Source organism: Anopheles stephensi, chromosome 3, assembly GCF_013141755.1.
Source record: "Anopheles stephensi strain Indian chromosome 3, UCI_ANSTEP_V1.0, whole genome shotgun sequence".
Classification (NCBI taxonomy): domain Eukaryota; kingdom Metazoa; phylum Arthropoda; class Insecta; order Diptera; family Culicidae; genus Anopheles; species Anopheles stephensi.
The window spans coordinates 81,060,660-81,080,000 of record NC_050203.1 but is presented as its reverse complement, the minus strand read 5'-3'; the positions used below and the strand labels follow the sequence as shown (position 1 = coordinate 81,080,000).

The window sequence follows — 19,341 nt, the reverse complement described above, 5'->3', positions numbered from 1 at the left end:
CATTTTGAGACCAGAAGTTGTCTTGGAGACCCTATCCCGAATACTACAGACCTCGTCAGAAGCTTGTATCTTTAGTTGGATTAGTTGGAAGAAAATCTACTTCCGCCTAAGTCTTCGCTCTACGGTAATTCCTCTAGAACTTCCGAGAGGATCAGATGCTTACGAAGTACTTGTTCATCGACTTCAAGAAATAAGGTCTAAAGTATCATGGTATAGCCTACTGAACTATAGAACATCATGATGAGGGCCACAATAAACATTTTTCCACAGCATGTTCCAGATATCATGAGGATGGACTGTTTAGTTTGTTGTTCGAAAAGCTGTGGAAGGTATCATGAGGGACGTTGCTATATCCGTGGCGCAGGTTTCATCTGATCTCTCCTGAGCTTTTTAGCTTCTCGGATGACATTAACATTCTCCTAGATGCATCAACAGGGGTTTTTGAGGCCCATTGGATTGATTCGTCCAATGCGAATGAAACAGAGTATCTACTTATAGTAGAGTATCAGTAGACAGCGACAATCTCGAGGCACCCCAAATCGAAAGCAAATCGTTCTGGGGAATCTTGTCTCCTGTAGATACCACAAACATCCTCAGAAGCAGCAGAAGCGCCTTACCTTTGTTGTCCGCCGCAATAAAGCCTAGAATGTTTTCGTGGCGCAACATAATCGTCTGATAGATTTCCGCCTCCCGGAACCAGGAACATTCCTCGCGGCTGGAGAATATCTTTACCGCCACATTCTCACCCCGCCATCTGCCGCGCCACACCTCACCGAAGCGTCCCTTGCCGATCACCTCGACCAGCTGTATCTGACGAGCGATTGAGCGTTGCACCAATAATGGCAGTCCAGCTAGATATGGGAAGAGAGATAGAATCATATTAGACAAACTGCTTTATCTCACACACGCACACACACACACGGGCACAACTTACCAGAACCAGAACCGGATGTGGTCAACTCAATAAAATCCTGTATGGTAGTGTGGCCGTTCAGTATCGGATAGCTCGCACCGCACACCGAATCTTCCGGCAGTATTTGCCGTGCGCCACTGTTACGCTTACGGCGGCCGTAGAATAGCACGGAAAAGACCGCGATCAACGTTACCGCGAGTGCGGCCAACAGCAGCACGACCAGTAATGCGGCTGGCCACTTTTCCTCTTCTTGGGCTGGTGGTTTGCAGATCAAACGCGCAATCAATCGAACGGGGTGTGTGAGGTTGAATAACATCAACCACAACGACGACGGCCAAATCATCCGCGCCGTATCGGAAATGGGAAAAGTTTTATTAGAAAATGTACCACAGCAAAAAAAAACAGAAACTCGCAATGCGTGGAAAAGGATAAGGATCATAACTAATCATATTCGAAAGGGAATGGGTGGGAAACGAACGGGATAAGGAGGGGGGAAAACAAAAACAAAAACAAAACCAAAAAGGCAGTAGAAAATCATTTAATTTTATCGGTGGGCGCCTTCATGTAGGGTCCCTTTGCTCGACAGGTCGTAGAATAGATTGCAGCAAAACTTGTATCTACTTGTTTTGTCGTGTCTCACTTCTTGCTTTCCGTGGGCGATGATAGGGCAAGGTCCCACCAGGCGGCCGTAAGTTGTTGCACATAATTTTGCTAACCTCATTCGATGGCGCTAGTAAAATTATGAACACCGTGTGAATTTACCGATCCCAGCAGATACAAGTTTTTGCAGAGAAGAAAAATTAAATAGAAAAAAAATCCCACACACACACACACACAAACTAACTAACGTGCTAAGGCTACACACCGAGCTACGCAAGCAGATTATAAACCAACGACCCGCGTTAGAAGCGACTAGTGGACGTGCGGGTTCGGGCACCGAAGACCGAACCGGGGCGAAAAAGTTGTGCAAATCCTATTCGAAGTTAGTGAAGCGTTAAAATAAAAAACTAAACCCCCACCCGGGCGGCCCGGGTGGGGTGGCCAACAAGCGGATTAGTATTATTCACGTGTTTTTACGACGGCCAACGACCATGTGACACACCGAGACGTCGACGATAACCACCATCACCGAAATTATACACCCAACAGTTAGTATCAAACAGACACACGCACACGCACACACAGTCGCATACATACACGTGCACACACACACACATGCAAACACATACATCTTTTTTTCCCTCATGCAAGTGGGAGCCGATATTAGCGATTCACTCATAGAAGCAATAGTTTCGAAAATAGCTTAAAACACAGAGGACAACAGGAACATGCATAAGCCGATAATAGTAAAGCGTAGGTAACTCTTCGGGGTGGGCAAGCTGCAATAAGAGCCAGTGTTGCACAAGAACAAGCAAATTTATACATGTTATAGTAAGCAGGAAGGGAAAAACAGGAGAAAATAAAACTAGTTAATAGAAGGCGGATTTTTTTCTGTTTGTTCGAGCTTGCTTGCACTTCAACCGGTTGTGAAGCCGTATATATATGGGGATGTGTAAAAATTGTTGCGTGTGTTGGTTTTCTTCCACATCACACACACGCACACACACACATTCACATCTAACCTCTCAAGAAGCTTTTTACAGTGAGCTGTTATTGTAGTAGAAAAATGGCGGAACCACCAGTACCAGCTTCAAGGAACTGGGTGGTGAGTGTGATGTGACGTTTGTTGTGGAAAAGCACACAACCAATAAAGTTTGTTTCCCGCAAAATAGGAAAACAAGAGGGGAGGGCAGGACTCACAGGAGCAACAGGGATGTGATAACGTATACGAGTGATGTGTACATGCGAAATAAATTATTTATACGAGTAGGTGCCTGAAAAACACATTCCTGCGCTCGGCACGCCAGGAAATGTGCTTTTTGAAAACAATAAAAAAATATTATTGCCACCAGCTAAAAATAAAAATGCTAATATTTTCTTTCCACCAACCATGTCTTGGTCTGCCTTGGCAAGGAGTTGTGGACCGATGTTGCTCCACAACAAAAAACGGGAAACTGTTGGTGCTCACTCTATGTACTGCGCGCGAACGCGTTGATAGTGTAAGACATTTTTCCCATCCCTCCAACTAAACTATCAACCCGGTTTTTTTTCCGAGCACGCAGCGGGAAAACGGGAAGCGAAAGGCTTGAGAAAAATCGTTCTGACGCGTGAGCGAACTGAAGAACGATTATCTGGCCCGTATGTGGCTTTGGAAAAATAAATGGGGAATTTGGGGCCGAGTGGGGGGTTCGAGGTGGGTTTAATATTTATTCAGCATCTTATTTTTATAACCATGGCCAGGGTATCATGGCATAGCAAAAAAAAAAACCGCCCTCGGGAAGTTAACGTCGTACGGAACGCTTTTCGGGGGCAGCAACAACAGCGACAAAAAAAAAGAGCCAGCGTGAAAGGAAAAAGCCACACACATATAAACTAATAAAACGAAGCGTGCATAAACAACATAAGGTTTTCCACGGAAAAGCACACTGTTAGTGTGTGTGTGAGTGGAGAGGGAAAATTCTCCAACTCATATACATTTTTTTCATTTTTTTCTCTTTTATCTCCAGCAGCACTATGCGAAAAGCGCGTAAACAAACGGGTTCAAAGCAAATGGCGAACATAAAGAGCAGTTGAGTTGAACGCAAGCAGGAAAAGTAGTGGGTAAGAGCAAGCAAGTAGAAATGGAAGCGCGGTGATTGTGTAACTTATTTCGTAGAAGTGAACTAAAACAGTACAAACAGAAAGTTAAGCTAAGCATATAAAAGCTAGAAGGAAAAGAAGACAAAAAAGGAAAAAGGTGTTACATAACAATCGAAACGTTAAGGAGATTGAAAGAAGAAAGTGAAATTTACAAAAGAAAAGCAAAAAAAAGGAAAAAGAATTAAAAAGAATCAAGAGGACCTTAAACAAATGGAAGCCATAAATGTAATCAAACAAAAGTTGAAACTTGTTACAAAGCATATCTTACACAAAACAAAACAGTAAGCAAAAGAAAACTTTCCCTAGAAGCAAAACTTATAGCGAAAGTAACAATAAAACATAAAACGAACAAAGAAAGGACGAAATACTGTGAATATTTAACTAAGAAATTGCAACACTAAGTATCAAACCGATTTTTTCCTTTCTTTCCGTAAGTATTCTCTTCCACAAGGAAAATTCCACTACTGTACCGCATTGTTTCATCAACAACATTATTAGCCTTGCGTCCTTCCTGCCGATATTTCACTCACTTCTTTTTACACTCGGAACATTCAAAGCGAACGATGAACCACCATTCGTTTCACCCGCCCAAAAACCCACTCAATTACCCTGCTTCGAATGAAGATGTAAGCTTTATGGCCGTCTGAGATTTCATCGAGTGCTGATGCTTAATTTTTTGCTCCCTTTTTTCCCCCACCGACACAAGGGCATCGCCGAAATGGAGGCACGATGACGTGAGAAAGGAAAAGGAAGTTCCTGTGTGTTGCTGTGAGCAGACTATTAGTTTCGTAAGCCTCATTAGCATATTCGAGCAGAGGTCAGAATTAGTTTCGGTCCCTTTTTTTCGGCTTTTGTTCGATTTTAGTGTTAGTGTTTCGTTTTTCTTCCTTTTTTCTGTGCTTGTGTTGGGAGGGCCAATCTACTGGCGATTCTGCTGCCTCCGAGAAGTGATATGGTTCCGATGGAAAGAGGCTTGATGTTGAGCGAAAAAGGTTTCGAAAGAATCTTTCAGCTGGACGAATTTTTGCCACCCAGTACTAACGTATCCGATTACATCAGCCAGATCGTTGGAGCTTCTTCTCGCTTTAGCTCTCTTTCAGACCAAACAGTTGGATAAAAATTGGACCGAAATATTTTTATTTGCCCTACAACTATCCTAGACGAAACCTAAGCCACACATACGCACTTCTATTAATCATCATCAGATTCGTCCGAGAGGGTGCTTATGCGCTCAGATGATCCTTGGAGCTTTGGTGACGCTCCTACTTCTACTACTACTCTCAGCAGATATAATTGTGCTGCGCTCTTGAGCCACAAGAAACAATCACCACTCGGAAGTCGGAACAACCCCCGAAGGGAACAGGCCAGAAGGAAGTCCATATGTCAGTATGTTTGTTCCTACCGGATGACTTGTGATTGATGTCTACGTGGGGCTTGCACCACGACCTGAGCGCCAAGCACTTTTCTTTGCTTTGCTCTACCATTCTCCATTTATTGTAACCGGCGAAAGTAAGATAAATGATACAGTAACAACCGCATGACACACTCGTTGAGCCACCAGAGAATAAACACACACACACACGCTGATACTGGCTGGTACGAAAAACCACTGGCTCTTAGACGAGTGGGCCCTAAACAGTGTCGCGTATTGTCGACCTTCTCTTTAAGGTGGAATAAATCTTACAACAGGAATTCTCCGGTTGCGAATTATTCAACGATTCGCTTCCTAATGTGATTCAGAGCGTCCACTAAACGGTAACGCTTTCCAATCGATGCAATCTTCCACCGGGGAGACCTTTGAAACTGCTTAGAAACAAGCTTACATCAGCATCAAAATATGCCGCCGTCAAGCGGACCGGACCACGAAACTTTCTAAATATGCCCCAAGTGTGAACAACATTCGCTCGGTTCGGAATGACCCAACCCAAGCAACCAAACGAACTTTGTGGTAGTCGATAGCCGCAAAACCGAACTACCGAATGGTGGAACATTACTTACATTAAATAGGCATCTTTAATGGCAGTCTCTTTCCACTCACTCCAACTACTTTTTTTTAGCCCAGTAAGTTAGATTGAGAAACGCACCGAAGTGACCGGAATCGATATTGTAAAAACCACAAGAAAACAATGCTCAAATGCTCCAACAAAAAAAAATGCCTCACAATACTTAATGTGTGTGTGACACTTTCCTGTTCCGAGAAATCGCGTTTAGCTTAACGATTATGGGGCCCAACTTTTCCAAAGCTCATTTTATGCTAAACTGCTCCAATCCAAGCCACACAAACATCAGGCTGTTGGAGTGGGGTTGTTTTGAAGAAAAAGTCCATCGAAAGAAACCAAACACACGCCATAAACGCAATTCACTAGTATTGCTTAGTAAGCGTGTCGTTTCACTGACTGAAAAGCGCCTGAAGGTATGCAATTATACAGTTTTTGATTGGATTTCAGCAAAAACAGAATTACAACGTGGAATTTAAAATATTTTCTGGGTTTTATTCCCTTGTTTTCTCTTATTCCAACAACATCAACGTAAATTTCTTTCCTGCTTAAGAAATAAATAATTACCATTTTGCATAACCATTTTCCTAACGGAAAGGGTAACTGTTAAACGATTATAAAATACTCGCACAAAACATAAATAAAAACCACAACAACCCACCACGTTAGATTTCTTTAATCACATTATTTTCCATGCCAGAGCAAGCCGTTTCGATTCGAAGAAAGCTCATTAATTTGCAAATATGGTTGTGATCGAGGGGTTTCCGAGAGCGACACCCGCCACAAAAAAAACTATTCACGACAGAGCGCCATTAGTTTTGCCGCACAAAACCGTTCATTACCGCCGCAAGCCAAGTCGATTGCCATTATTTACCTTCCTTCACATTTGTCCCAAGCCGGCAGAGAAAGCGAAAGGAGTTTCCCACCAACAGTCGACCAACCAGCCAGCCAGCCGAATATCCTTGTTACCGCCGCAAGAAGAGCCTTTCAGATAAATGATTACTTTCCCGTGTAACACAACACAAATGTATCGATAAATAACAAAACACGGATTTCAAATGGCACAAATAAAACGCAGCCAGAAAAAAAAACGCATCGAAAACAACCGCCGAAACAGCAGCGAAGGAAGCTGATTTTCGGCGAGCTCGTAAACTCGATAAAATATTGTATGCGGTCAGGCACACAAGCCACCACACACACACAAGAAGGGAGCCGGCTTCTGTTTGTTGGTGCAAAAGGATGGCGAGAAAATAAAAATATTTGTACATCGAAAAACATTTCGTGTTACATGCAATCCGGCCCAACATGCGCAACATGATTCATGGGAGAGGGTCAAAATGGCGTGAATGATTGAAACAAATGCAAAACTGATCAGATTGTTCCTTGACTTTCGATGCAAAGCAAATCAATCAGTTTAAAATTGTCCATCATTTAAATTTAAGCACAAGAATGAGTCCGTCGTGTCTGACTTCTGGTCCCCGAAATATACCACCAGATCGTACTATACAAAGCACTTAATGAAAGGTCCGCGTTCTGTCCGCGCTCCTAGGACAGGTAACGCCAGGAGTGATAAAAAACCCCAAATGCAAGTCAATGCTATTTTTGAGCACAACCAGCCGATCCGGATATATCTCCACTGTGCCGACCACTGAATCCGTACCGAAGAGCCAAAATCCGTAGCGACACAACCTTTGTGTTGTCCTCGTTCCTGGAAGGACATCGGGCGGACAAGTCAAGTCGACAAGTCGAAATCATCCGCACGCAAATAGGGCAACGGCAGCAGCAAAATAGCAAACCGGATGATGATTGCCTTTCGGGAGGCTTCGATACACCAACGCACCGTCGTATCGGCCCAACCTTCGGTGGTTGACGGGACAGAGGCATGACGCAAGTTAACCAACGATATTTATCTAGTTGATGAAGGCGACTGTACGGTTGACGGTTATGGATTTATAGCGCATTGTTTGTAAGTTGTTGGGCAGAAATTCCGTGGAATTGATTTCCCACAGGATTGTCGTCGTCCCCCGTAGCGGCAGCCCTAGCGTGGCGGTACTGGGGAACCAACATCTATATGAAGGTTTTATCACCGATGGAAATGGATGGATCTCATTTCGGCGGCCTTCGCTTCTTTGGACGTTTATTCTTGGAATGAACGCCGCGCACTGGCTGTGGTTGGAGGACGTGGTCGAATAGTTGTTGGCATACGGCGGCGCACACAGCAGGACTATGATTAAGTGGAGCGAGTAAAATAGCTTTAATGAATCGCCCCACCTCCTCCAAATAAGGATGAAGGACACAAGAAACACACACACATACAAAAAGTACACACACACTCACACACGCACACAATATAGGCTCTGTTTATCCCCGCAAGTACGAATGCAAATGAGCAAGTCAACAAAGTGAATGTACCCAAGATGAGATTAAATACCTGGAACTATGAGCAGTTAAATAGTGGAACAGTTACCAGGATGTAGATGATGACAGTAGTACCCAACGATGGTAGCTTATAGGACGAGGACGATCACCAAACCAAACCAAGATGACGCTTTGACGACACACAGAAAGACAAAGACATGGAGTAGCCTGTTATCCGTAACCAAAGAACAGTACAAGTCCCGTATTCTCTCTCCTAAGGACACCACGTTTTCCACCGATTTCAAAACCCCTTTTTAGATGGACATCAGAGGGTAGGTGTGAGTACATGGAAACCATCTCCGCTCCATGCTCACCTGGCGTCAGGTAGCTAAACACGATCTCCAGATTGCAAAAGTCTTCCTTGCAACAACCCATCCAGTGTGGTTCGGTGGTAGTCTTCTGCCGGCACCAGAGAGGATCATGCTTCAGATTAAGCTCTTTATGCTCCACGCACCTTGTACAGCGCACGCACACACAGGCACAGAGCAAGAGATGGGGAGGGGGAGGATCAAACAGCCGGAAGCGAAAGAAGAGATCACGCGGGCACACACATCCACAGACCGCGTCCAATAGAGTGGGTCCGGAAAGAATAAAGGGGAAAGGGTAGAACTTTACTAGCCTGCTAGCTTCGGTGTGCACTTACTGCACCGTGCATGCACTGTACGATACAGGATCAGGAGTTCTGAGCGGATAGCTCAGGACTGTGGCGAGGCTTACTTGCTATCCCGCAACCGCATCTATCACCGTTTAATGGAACAAGATGACTACCCAAGGGCGCACAAACACACACACACTGTTGATGATGATGGTGATGAAGATAGTAATGTTGATGATCGCTTCCGGTTTGATCAATGAAAGCTGAGAAACAAAACAAATGATCAACTGATGATTTTGGTGGGGAAAACAGAAACGGATGAGTTATGGAGTGTGATTTTTATAGCTGTTTCTAAAACCTCTTCTGAAGAGATTGTAAAGGACTTTTCCTCTTAACCAAAAAAAAAACTCTTTTCCCCGGAGAAATGGCCCCATGATAAATGATGATGAAGGGTTTTCGCTGGAACAATGCCGATGGTAACCGGAAAAGGTAGCGAGAAAAGATAAATTATTTGCAGAAAAAGCCTACTGTTTGTGTGAAGTTTGAAGGATTAAAAGAAAGTTTGGCAATCAAATTAAAGGGGGGCAAAAACACTGGACGTCGAGGAAGCACTCAAGATCAATTAGAAAGAAGGACGATCCGCGAGATGAGCATAAATGAGGTGAGTTTCTGAGAAGGTTGATAAATATGACTTCATAAATGGATTTAAATGGGGTTTTCTGACGCATCAAGAGCATCAAGAGACACAGGACGAGTGGATTAATAAAGTAAAGTTGCTTTGGTGTACTATGGAACCCATCTAAAAGATGAAGTAACGGAAGGAGTTCTTCAATGTTTTAGCCTAGGCAGTTAGTACTAAGCGATAATCCGAGGAACGTTATTTTGCGAAGGATCTTCAATGTCCGTACTGCATCGAAATTTCTGAGGTTTCGTGTTTGCTAAGTGTTGCGTCCATAGACTTGGGGTACTCAGAATATCGCATACAGTTATCGATGCCGGGATTTATCAAGCAGTGAAACTTGAGCAAAGTTTTAAGATGTCCCAAGTGTAATGAGGGCCACTGTATCGCAAAAACACATTTACACGAGTACTGATATCCTTACAATTAGCTATTTCACGCGTTGCAAAAGAGAGCAAAACACTAATCTGCACTTGAGACAGCTGACGTCTGGAATAAATTAGCGATTCACACAAAATCATATACCCACTACCGTCGATATCCCAAAACCGCCCCGCCATAGAAGAATGCTTCCCCGCATTTATGGTCTCATTAAAATATTAAATACTCCCTTCTATCGCCATTTGCATCCGCTTGTTGGTCGGCGACTGCCTAAAACTATCATTACAAAACCATCTCAAAACAGCGCCGCCCGAACACACACTAATTAAAGTGCTTCAAAAAGCGCAACTTTATAGCAACCTTTCACCGTGCTGCTTCTGCTGCTGCTGCTGTGTCTTCCCACAAATGAGAAAACACAACCTAAGGCGAAAAACTTTGACTTCGATATGGTTCGAACGCCGCGGCCATCGTCAAAGCCTTCGCCGAGTTGCTCTGCCTATGCAGGTATGAAGAAGCGCGATTGCCATATTTGGCCATCGGGAGTCTGGCGCTGAAATGCTTGTCGAATTCGGCGCCACACACACACACAAAGCCACGGAAGATGCCGACAGTGCCGGTTTTTGGCGGGACCGAGTATCGTCGACTAAGTGGAAGCGCATCAGTAGTGTAGCCCTACCGGCAGTCTCCACCCGCAACGGGCCCACAACCATCCGCCGCTCCGGTCGGACTTCCATCGCCGGCTTAAACTATGGAAACAATTATGCTTGTTATGATGTTCGCTTTGCCGATGCTTTTTTGCCGATGGGCAAATTTCAATCATTGGCACGTGAGACGCAAATTAGATGATTCTGACAAAAGACACCCGCGGGCGGCTAATGTACGGCTCACCTTCTCCGCCACACTCCTGCCTGGTCCTCACCATTCTGAAACATGGCATACCGTCAGAAATTCTACCGCTCAACAACAAAGACACATCTGCGGGTGAAGCCTAAGCTAAAACACCGGCGAGCGAGCGAGCGAGCTTCTGCCAAGTGCTCTTTTTCTTCCGAATCATCTAAATCTCGTCACTAGCACACGCCACGGAGGAGCGCGTTCCTAGGCAAGTTCCATGACCGTTCCATTTCGTACTGCAACTACAACCCGAGACGAAGAGATCATGAAATTTATATGCGTGCAAATTATTTCGAATTTGAATTTTATAGCCAGAACGCCCTGCAATCATGCGCGCCCCGAAACAAATATAGGCCCCTGCCGGCCTGGCCAGCGAACGTCCCGGGGGGAGGGGGGCCTGGGCCGGCGGGAACGATACATTACAGCGCAATTCCTTGCTGATGACCGTACGAAGCTTTGGAGGAACGCCGGCAGCGGCGGTTGCGATAGAGCGACGACGGTGTAATCGACAACCAACCTACCATTCCCTCGCCGTGCATTATGCGAGAGCGTGACTATGGCAGGGGGTGGAAAGCAGGTTAGAGGAAGTGGTTGGTGGCAAGCGGAACGTGGAAGCACCCGACCGGAAAGAAGAGCTCAGGGTGCTGCGGCGAGACTTGTGTGCGAGGTAGCTGACCGGTCTGAAGGGTAACGAGAACGAATTGAAATTGAAATTACGAGAATCACTGCTGGCCTGGTGGTTGAGAGGAGGGAGGGGGGGGGAGAAAGAGAAGAAGCGGAGCTTCCCCTCTCCCACACAATTCGGTGTTCGTCTAGTGTCTTATCATATCGTAACGGCCGCCGCTACCAAGAGTGTGAGCATTCAAGTATGATTCCCCCCACAATTCACATCCAATTTTGTGCCTAGTTCCTTACAAGTCTAGACACGATTGGAGATGGTCTCCGGGTCCGACCGTGCCAAGCCAAAACTGATTCACAGAATGCGTTTCTAACACGCATCCAGGTATTTTTGTGCTGAAATGTGATTTAAAACGATTGGAGAATCACCACTGCTGTATTATTTATTGCCTGCCATACGGGCCTCTTATGTCTATTCAACTGGATCTGGTTCTAGAGCCTTTAACTCTAGTCTTCAGTTCCATATCTCACCTGCAAGAATCACTCTTCAAGACGAGCGAAACCAATAGTCCGCTCAATATCCAAAAAAAACCGCAACAAAGAGTTCTTCAAGTAGACGACACCGTCTTGATCTTCTTATTCGCACTCCTCAACCGATTGGCTCCATTAGAACCTTGGCGGGCTAACGCTTTTTCGAACGATGAGGATGCAGAAATGTCTTGAGGATGCTCAGTACATTGCACCCAGGTATCGCGAGATGATGTCTGCAAACTTTCGATACAGCATTACATCAGCATAATCAAAGCGCATCAAAGTTCAGCTCTGCTTCGACGTCAGCATGATGCGCGATTTTGCGAGCGATTCTTGAGAAGCGAGATTTATTAGAATGCCCAAGCCCGGTTCCTTAAAGCAGATAACGCTCTCCATCCTCAACTTATCAGAACTCTGGTTGAATTTTTTTTTTATCGAAGATAATATTGCAAAACTCCTCTCGCTTTAATGCGCTATTAATCAGCACCGACACACTGTTGATCCTGTCAAACGAGTTTATTACGGATCATTAGACACGAGGCAGTAGCCAGAAACTGCATCAGCAGCGTTACATTTTCGCTCGCCAAGCTGTCCCTTAACGACCCGTTGACAAATGACCGGTTTTTGATAAATGAAGTATCTCTCGTTCTCTCCCTCTCGTCCAGTATCTTCCCGATCGGCGATTAAAGTAAAACAAGTTCCGGCCACCTTCATGATGACCTAAAACCTGCCTCGCAAATGCGTATTACTTGGCGCAATGCAATATCCTCATCGTTATATGCATCCCCACCTTCGGTGATAGATATCGCAGGGTGAGGCGTAAAACAAAGCCAAAAGAAGCTCAAGAATGCCTGATTGGGAAAACGAGCAGCATTTACGTAAGCATCATTGGTAGCTCGGCCAGTATCGGAACATTGGAAGCATCAGGAAAAAAAAAAAAACAAGAGCTCCTTATCGCGCTTGTGGCGCACTTCAACATCACTCCTAGCGTCGGCGTACACCGGACGGGGAGTTTTTCTTCGCCAAAGTTGAGCAGATGCCCATGCCCAACACAGATTGTTCAGCGTGTTGTTACTTCGGTTCGGAACACCTGTACCAATACCACCCATAACACCGTGGCATCGGTAAACTAGCGCTCGTCTCCAAGTAATGGATGTGCAACAGAGTAACAGGCTGCATGATGTATTCGGGAAGAGATTGCACCAAAAGCAACGGTGCTACACACCCTTCCATCCTTCAGCAATCTTTATCATTAATCTTTATTACCGTTGTCTCCCGTACGTCCTCACGGGTTTAACCCATGCAGCATGACGCGCTGATGACATTTGATCGTGGACGACCTCTTGCGTCATGCTGGAGGATGCAGACGAGAACATCTCGGGGCCAGTGAAAGTGAACGAAAAGAAAAATTACCATCAATAATCACCAGTTGCAGTATCGGGAGGTGCCATGTGAAGGACAGAAGGCATTGGCTGGTGGAAAGTTAAAACAATCTGGTGGACATTAACTCATTCTGGAAAAATCTAGAGTAAATACAAAAGGACCAGATGATATGTGTTCCACCCAAATAAGAGAGTTCTTGAAGTTGGGGAGAATAGTCCGGATTTGTCCTCTCTGAAGTTATGAGTAAGAATCTCTGTAATAAACAATAATATCCCAACAAATTCTAACCACTGCCAAATTTAATCTCAAATACATCTGGAACGATTTTATTTCAGATACGATAAAGGAAGATAAAAAAGGCAATGTTATATTTTACTCCAATTGCAAATCTCTTCCAACTTGGCCAACCAACCGCCATCCAGAGTAAGAATCCCCTTTTCATCCGCTTCCAACGATCGAGTCCATTCTTGGGTCCCATCCCAAGCGCTACTTGAACGCTTCAGATGATGATCTCACATCACATTTATTGATTTTTATCATCGCCATAGCTTATTACTGTTATTACCATTATCGTCGTCATCGTCAACATTAATCGATTCCAATACGGCGACCCGCCTCCGACTGGCCCTGCTACCACATCTCAGCCTGCGACGGGAAGATACGCCTGCGCAAACTGCATGCATGCGCATCGCCTACTTTAACACACCCAGAGGGCCCCGCCGGCGTTTGGTCGGGTTGCGTGCCATTCGTACGCGACAACGATCGAGCGAGCGAGCAACTGTATCGTTAATTTTTATCACACGGCAATTTTTACTTCACTCCTTATTTATGCCCCCTCGACGATTTCGGGAGGCACACCGCTCTCACCGACGACTTTGCATACACTCTTTGGTGTCCATCCGTCCAGAAGCCGTCATCGAAATGGCCCAATCGTACCGGCCACAAAACGACCGGAAAGGAGAGTGCACGGCTCGATTGAAATAAGGAACGATTTGCCGATTGGTAAGCGAGACCACCCTTGAAGTTGTTTTTGAGCCATGGTCCACACGAGCGGGAAATTACTGTTGCTTTGCGTTTTTGGAGCCTTAGGCGGTCCTTGGATTGTATTATTACACATAATTTAAGGATTAGCATTGTGAGGACTTCTTGTTGTTGAAGGCGACTGGACTACACAACGCTTTAGTATGGAAGCTTAGTAACTATAATATACCAAAGGCTGAACAAAGTTCCCCAGAAATCGCCTACCGCATTCAATTTCCTTCGCAAAGAAGGTCCCGAAAGTGCAGACATTTACTCAAGATAAATACAACTCCACCCATCCATTTCTATTTTGATCCGTTTTTTTTTTTTACACGATCAACATCCACACGTAAGTCTCTCGTGCGGGAGAGCCAAAACAGTCAAGAGGCGTTTTTTGGGGGGCATCAGCTTGTCGGCTGACTATGCCGGCGATAGTGATGATGATGGGTAGCTGCCGAACTAGAACTCTGCCCTAACTTAGCATAGGCTGAAGTTGACTGAGAGCTCTATCTTTCTGGAACCCTTTTTCCGGAAAATATAGCAATCAAAAAGGGGAATCACTAAGAGCATGGGACCCTTTTTTGAACCTAGAGTTGAGGATGTAATCAAAATAAAGGCTTAAAGAAATGTCTGCTAGAAGAAGAGAACCTTCACAAGAAAGGGAATGCCACAACTTGAATGTCCAACTTGAAATGAATCATATTCTATGCGATTGACACATCCAACTGATGTCCCACTGCTATCGCTATTACTTTTTCCATTCGCAAAAGGTCACTTCAATACACTCCATGCGAAGTGAGATGGCCCATGTTCGATGACACCCGCATACTTTCGAAGCAGTTGTTGATGACTCTAGCTACAATTTCCTTCAACTTTTGTGCGATTAATAAGCCAACAAATATAAATAATCATTGCCCAAAGCAAGCTTCTTGTTAGAACTCAATAAATGATGTTGAGTGTCAGATATCCCGGTCCCCGAAAAAAAAACCCTCCTTTATCCAAACAAATCCTTTCCCGATCGGTGTTGGTATAGGATCAAGATAAGTAATTTCCCACCGGTCGTCGGTTGGTGTGAAACAAATTTTTCTCCCCTCTTGACCATTCGGAACATTTCCTGCTCACTTCCCTCCGAAATCCCCCCGACGTCGGCAGGAGACCGATTATTGCCGTACACAAGAAAAGACTTTGCCGGTGCGTCAAAGTCAAACTTGAAGTCGATGCTGTTTAGCTTAACAGCGTTCTCCCCGAGAAAGAAAAAAAACCTGCCCTGAAACCTGCCCTGAAATGGAAAGATATTTTTTTCTTCTTTCCTTTAAGTTCTAAGCAAACCAACAAGCAAACCCATTCCCATACTGATGGACGGAATGGAAATGAACTACCCTGGATCGGACTCGGAGGTGCCAGAGACTCGGGCATTTCTTCACCTCACAGCGAGCAAACAAAGACTCGGATGGCAGCAGTTACCAGAACACGAGAATCAAGTCGAAAACACTAAAGTAAACTGTTCTATACACTAAGAACGCACACACACACACACAAAGCGGAAAACATACTTTCTGGGAATAAAGAAAAACCGGACGTACCGGAAAGCTCCCGGCTTAACTCGGGTTAATTGAATCAACGATGGCTCGATTTGATAAGAGATTCTGATCACGCATTTTCATCACTGCCGTGAAGTTTTCCCTGGCTTCCCGGCGCTCGAGAGATGGCCACTCTTGGTTGGGGTTTGGTCCCTCCTTTTCCTTCCTTTTCTTTGGTTTCTTTGGCCGTCTTTTTGTTGCGATCCCATGTTTCAACCATTGACGAAATGGAAACCGCACAAGGTAGACGACTTTGGCGGAGGGCGACTGTGAGGACCAAGCCACCAAAAACAAGGAACTCGCGTCTCTGTGCCACCCGCTGAAAAGAACAAACTTCTAGCTCCCATTCCACTTTGCCTGTGTGTGTGTGTGTGTGTGTGTGGTTTGTACTGCGGCACACCGTTAATACCGCAGAACAACGCACGACTTCACATCGTTCCATCGGGCGATGATGGGAAGGGGCACGGAACGCGAAAACCCCGGTCGTAGCCGTCGCAATGGCTAAACAAGCAGCTAACGAGATACCACTTTAGAATTAGAAGATATTCGGAAAATGCTACACCACCGTCCACAGCTCCAAGTGTTCCACGGTCCACAGGATGATGGGGGAGATTTTGGACGACGAGTGCCGAAAATTGTCTCCGAAAAATTTAAACTCGATCTCGATGAAATTGAATGAGTTTGGAGCGGATTTTTGGAGCTGAAGGGAAGCGTCCACCAACTCTGCGTCATCGTTAGCATTGTGACTTTGCCGGTTGACTTTTAAGGATTCTTGGGCACGCGAATCGGACACGCGAACCAACTCCATTGTGTGGCAGATCGGGTGGGAACCGTTTTACAAAAACCGCAAAATTTACTGTCGCCAGCGTGGTACTTTCCGTTCGCCTGCAAAGACTCTAGAGGGTACAATTTGCAAAACGTTACCGCAGCAAACGAATTCCACCACTGGACGGGACGACCCTCCCTAAACAATGCTCGCAAGCCGCCGGGAAACAAAGAACACTCTGACAGGCACTATTCCAAGGTGGTTCCTTACGAACAACTCAATTGTACGCTATTGTAAGCAATCATTTTTTTTCCCGTGGACAGTTGACAGCAAGGTCAACAACTGGGGAAATGAAATAAATTTTACATAATTCTTCATCAAAATACAGCACCTTCAACACCGACCAGCCCAACTTCATAAATTACGGGAGTTTAATTAAATTTTGAATGAGACAAATCACGTTCCTCAAAGAAGTCCCGGCTGCAAAAGCGAAGAGGATGAGCATAAAATCTTAACAACTTCCTAAGTGCTAACCATTGTTTTGTCTATCCCATGCTATTACCCTTCGAAGACCGGTTTATGACTTGCAGCGGGATCTGCCGTAGTAAACGAATCTCCTAATATCTGCTCCCAGACCGAACCGAAAGCTAAGCTCAAAAGAGCATCCACTAGTTGGGACAAGGAAAAGCTACAACAATCACAGCACACCAGTGCGATTTGATGCATCCGGGCCAAGAGGTTCACATTGTATACCCAAAATAGAATCTTGGCACTCGGCAGGGCACCGGGCAGCTTTGGTTGCCGTTTAAGAGTCTTTCCTTCCAACGTGCCACACGACACCGTACATGTCCGGCTTGACGTGCCACAGTCGTTTAACCCGGGTACCGGTCGAACCACATCTTACTTAAATGCACCTTTCACACACCAAGATGGACCAACAGCATCGACCTTTTACCTTTTTCGAAGCGAGAGAGAGAGAGAGAGTGATATTGTGCATAGAAAAATTGCAACCAAGATGTTGTTCGACGGAGGAAATTTCATTAGCCGTCCATTTCATTTCGGCTACACAATCTTGCGACTGCTGGCCGTCTAGCTTCCTAAAGTCTGTTTCCCTGGAATTGAAGTTGATCTCGGGATGCACGGGAAGTACTAATTCGGTACAGAACCTTCCCAAGAAGCCAGGTAGAAGTAAAGGAGAACCAAAAAAAAAACACACGCAACTACCAGGGATACAGCCAAATATCTCCTCTTACAGACTTATTGCCTTCTTCCGCCTGACGACGGTGGTCTGGCGCACTCCGGGCAGAGACATGCTAATTAAATTTCTTACACTATAGAGCTCCTCGGCCAAGATCTCGGGAGCATTTTGATACGCTTTATTGCGCTTCCTTTAACTTTTATTCCGTGCGACTCGTCGGTGCGCGGCTCATCCACCATTGCTAGCTGACCTTTGCCGATAAGACTTTCAACCGGACCGTGGTGTGGCACGGGATAAGGATCGGACTAAGGTCCGGGCTCCTAAAAATGGTTTACATTTTCTCTCGCTCTCTCTCTCCCTCTGCTAGGTATCGGGCTAGGTACATAAAACACAAAGCAGCAACACCCCCCGAACGGTAATGTGACACCTTTGTGTTGATTTAATTAACTTCGGACCATTACATGACCAAGTGGCGGAAGAATTTGGGGAAACATTGGGTGCACAATGCTGGAACCTTCAACAAGCAGGCCAGCGTTTTTGCCAAGGGATCAATGCCAAAGTAACTGATGTCGGACGGTGAAAAGCATCCAGTCTGCGGGGTGAAGCTTCGGTTCCTGTTTTATGGTCGATTCACTTTCATCTCCCACCCAAACGTAGACATCCGGCTTGGATCTTTTTGTCTAAGGATGAAGCTAAAATCTCACACCCAACATCCAAACTTGTGGGCGAGATTTTGCGAAGTTGATGCCATTTCTTAGACCAATCTCACCGATACGGCAAAGTGGGACCAACAAAGAAAAAAAAAAAAACACACGGGAAGTCATAAAATATCTTTCTGATGGGTCACTCCCATAAAATTGGAACCTCAAGGGAGAATTGCTTGTGGTTCCTTCGGTGCTTGCGGTGAAGGTGTTGATATGGTCCTGCGTTGTTGTCCGGACAGACTTTTTTTTATTATTCATCCATTCCACTAATAACGTACATTATGAGTGGCTTTTCCAGATGGCTAAGCTGTGCTGCGAAACTAAATCCCGCATCTTAATCGTGCCCGGGAGGTTATTTTCGCGCACTTCCCGTTGTTGATGGTGCGGCGTTAACACGATCCAGCCAACGCATCCCCCATTCAGCGGGGTGAGCACCATCCGCTTTCTGGGAATAAAAGGGGTAGATCCTGGTATCCACAGCTTGTACTTTCTCTCGCTATCGGTGACTCTCCCTGCATGCGTCTTAATGTCGGTTTAGCTAAGGATTCCTGCTTCCAGCAGCCCGGTGTTATTCAATATCATCCGCCATCGAGCGGATCACAACACATTAATGGAAGATTTTTTCGGATGATATTTTTGGGAGGGCTGCTCTGGAAACCAAGACTACACACCACCCACTCCTCCCCCCAAATAATGGTTCGTCGCGAGAGTGGTTTTGATGGGTTTTGATGGGTTTCAGTTTTATCTGGTCCTGGTGTCAGTTTTACACTTTGGTAACAATTTATCTTCGCTTGTGGTGCCTGTGCCATTCGGTTAAGGGGTACTTCGCCAACGAACAAGGAAGCGTTACCGGACGGAGCGCCCGACTCGGAGCGTGTTTGTGGACATATTTCAGAAAAATAGCATCACATCACCACGGCTACACACG

At 45.4% G+C, this 19,341-nt stretch overlaps 1 protein-coding gene across 9 annotated transcripts in view; it reads right to left on the bottom strand.

The window, feature by feature from the left end:
• The window catches only part of LOC118513208 (TGF-beta receptor type-1), an 80,435-nt gene that overhangs the window by 9,735 nt on the left and 51,359 nt on the right, over positions 1-19,341 (bottom strand). For 7 of the 9 annotated variants that reach the window (XM_036058715.1, XM_036058717.1, XM_036058714.1 and 4 more), the window contains exons 6-7: positions 935-1,168; positions 618-851 (exon numbers count right to left, since the gene is read on the bottom strand). In XM_036058715.1, coding sequence (XP_035914608.1) covers positions 618-851; positions 935-1,168 — 468 coding nt within the window. Of the gene's footprint in view, positions 1-617; positions 852-934; positions 1,169-8,381; positions 8,522-19,341 lie in introns of all 9 variants that reach the window. The other 2 variants (XM_036058721.1, XM_036058720.1) reach the window with 1 other exon arrangement.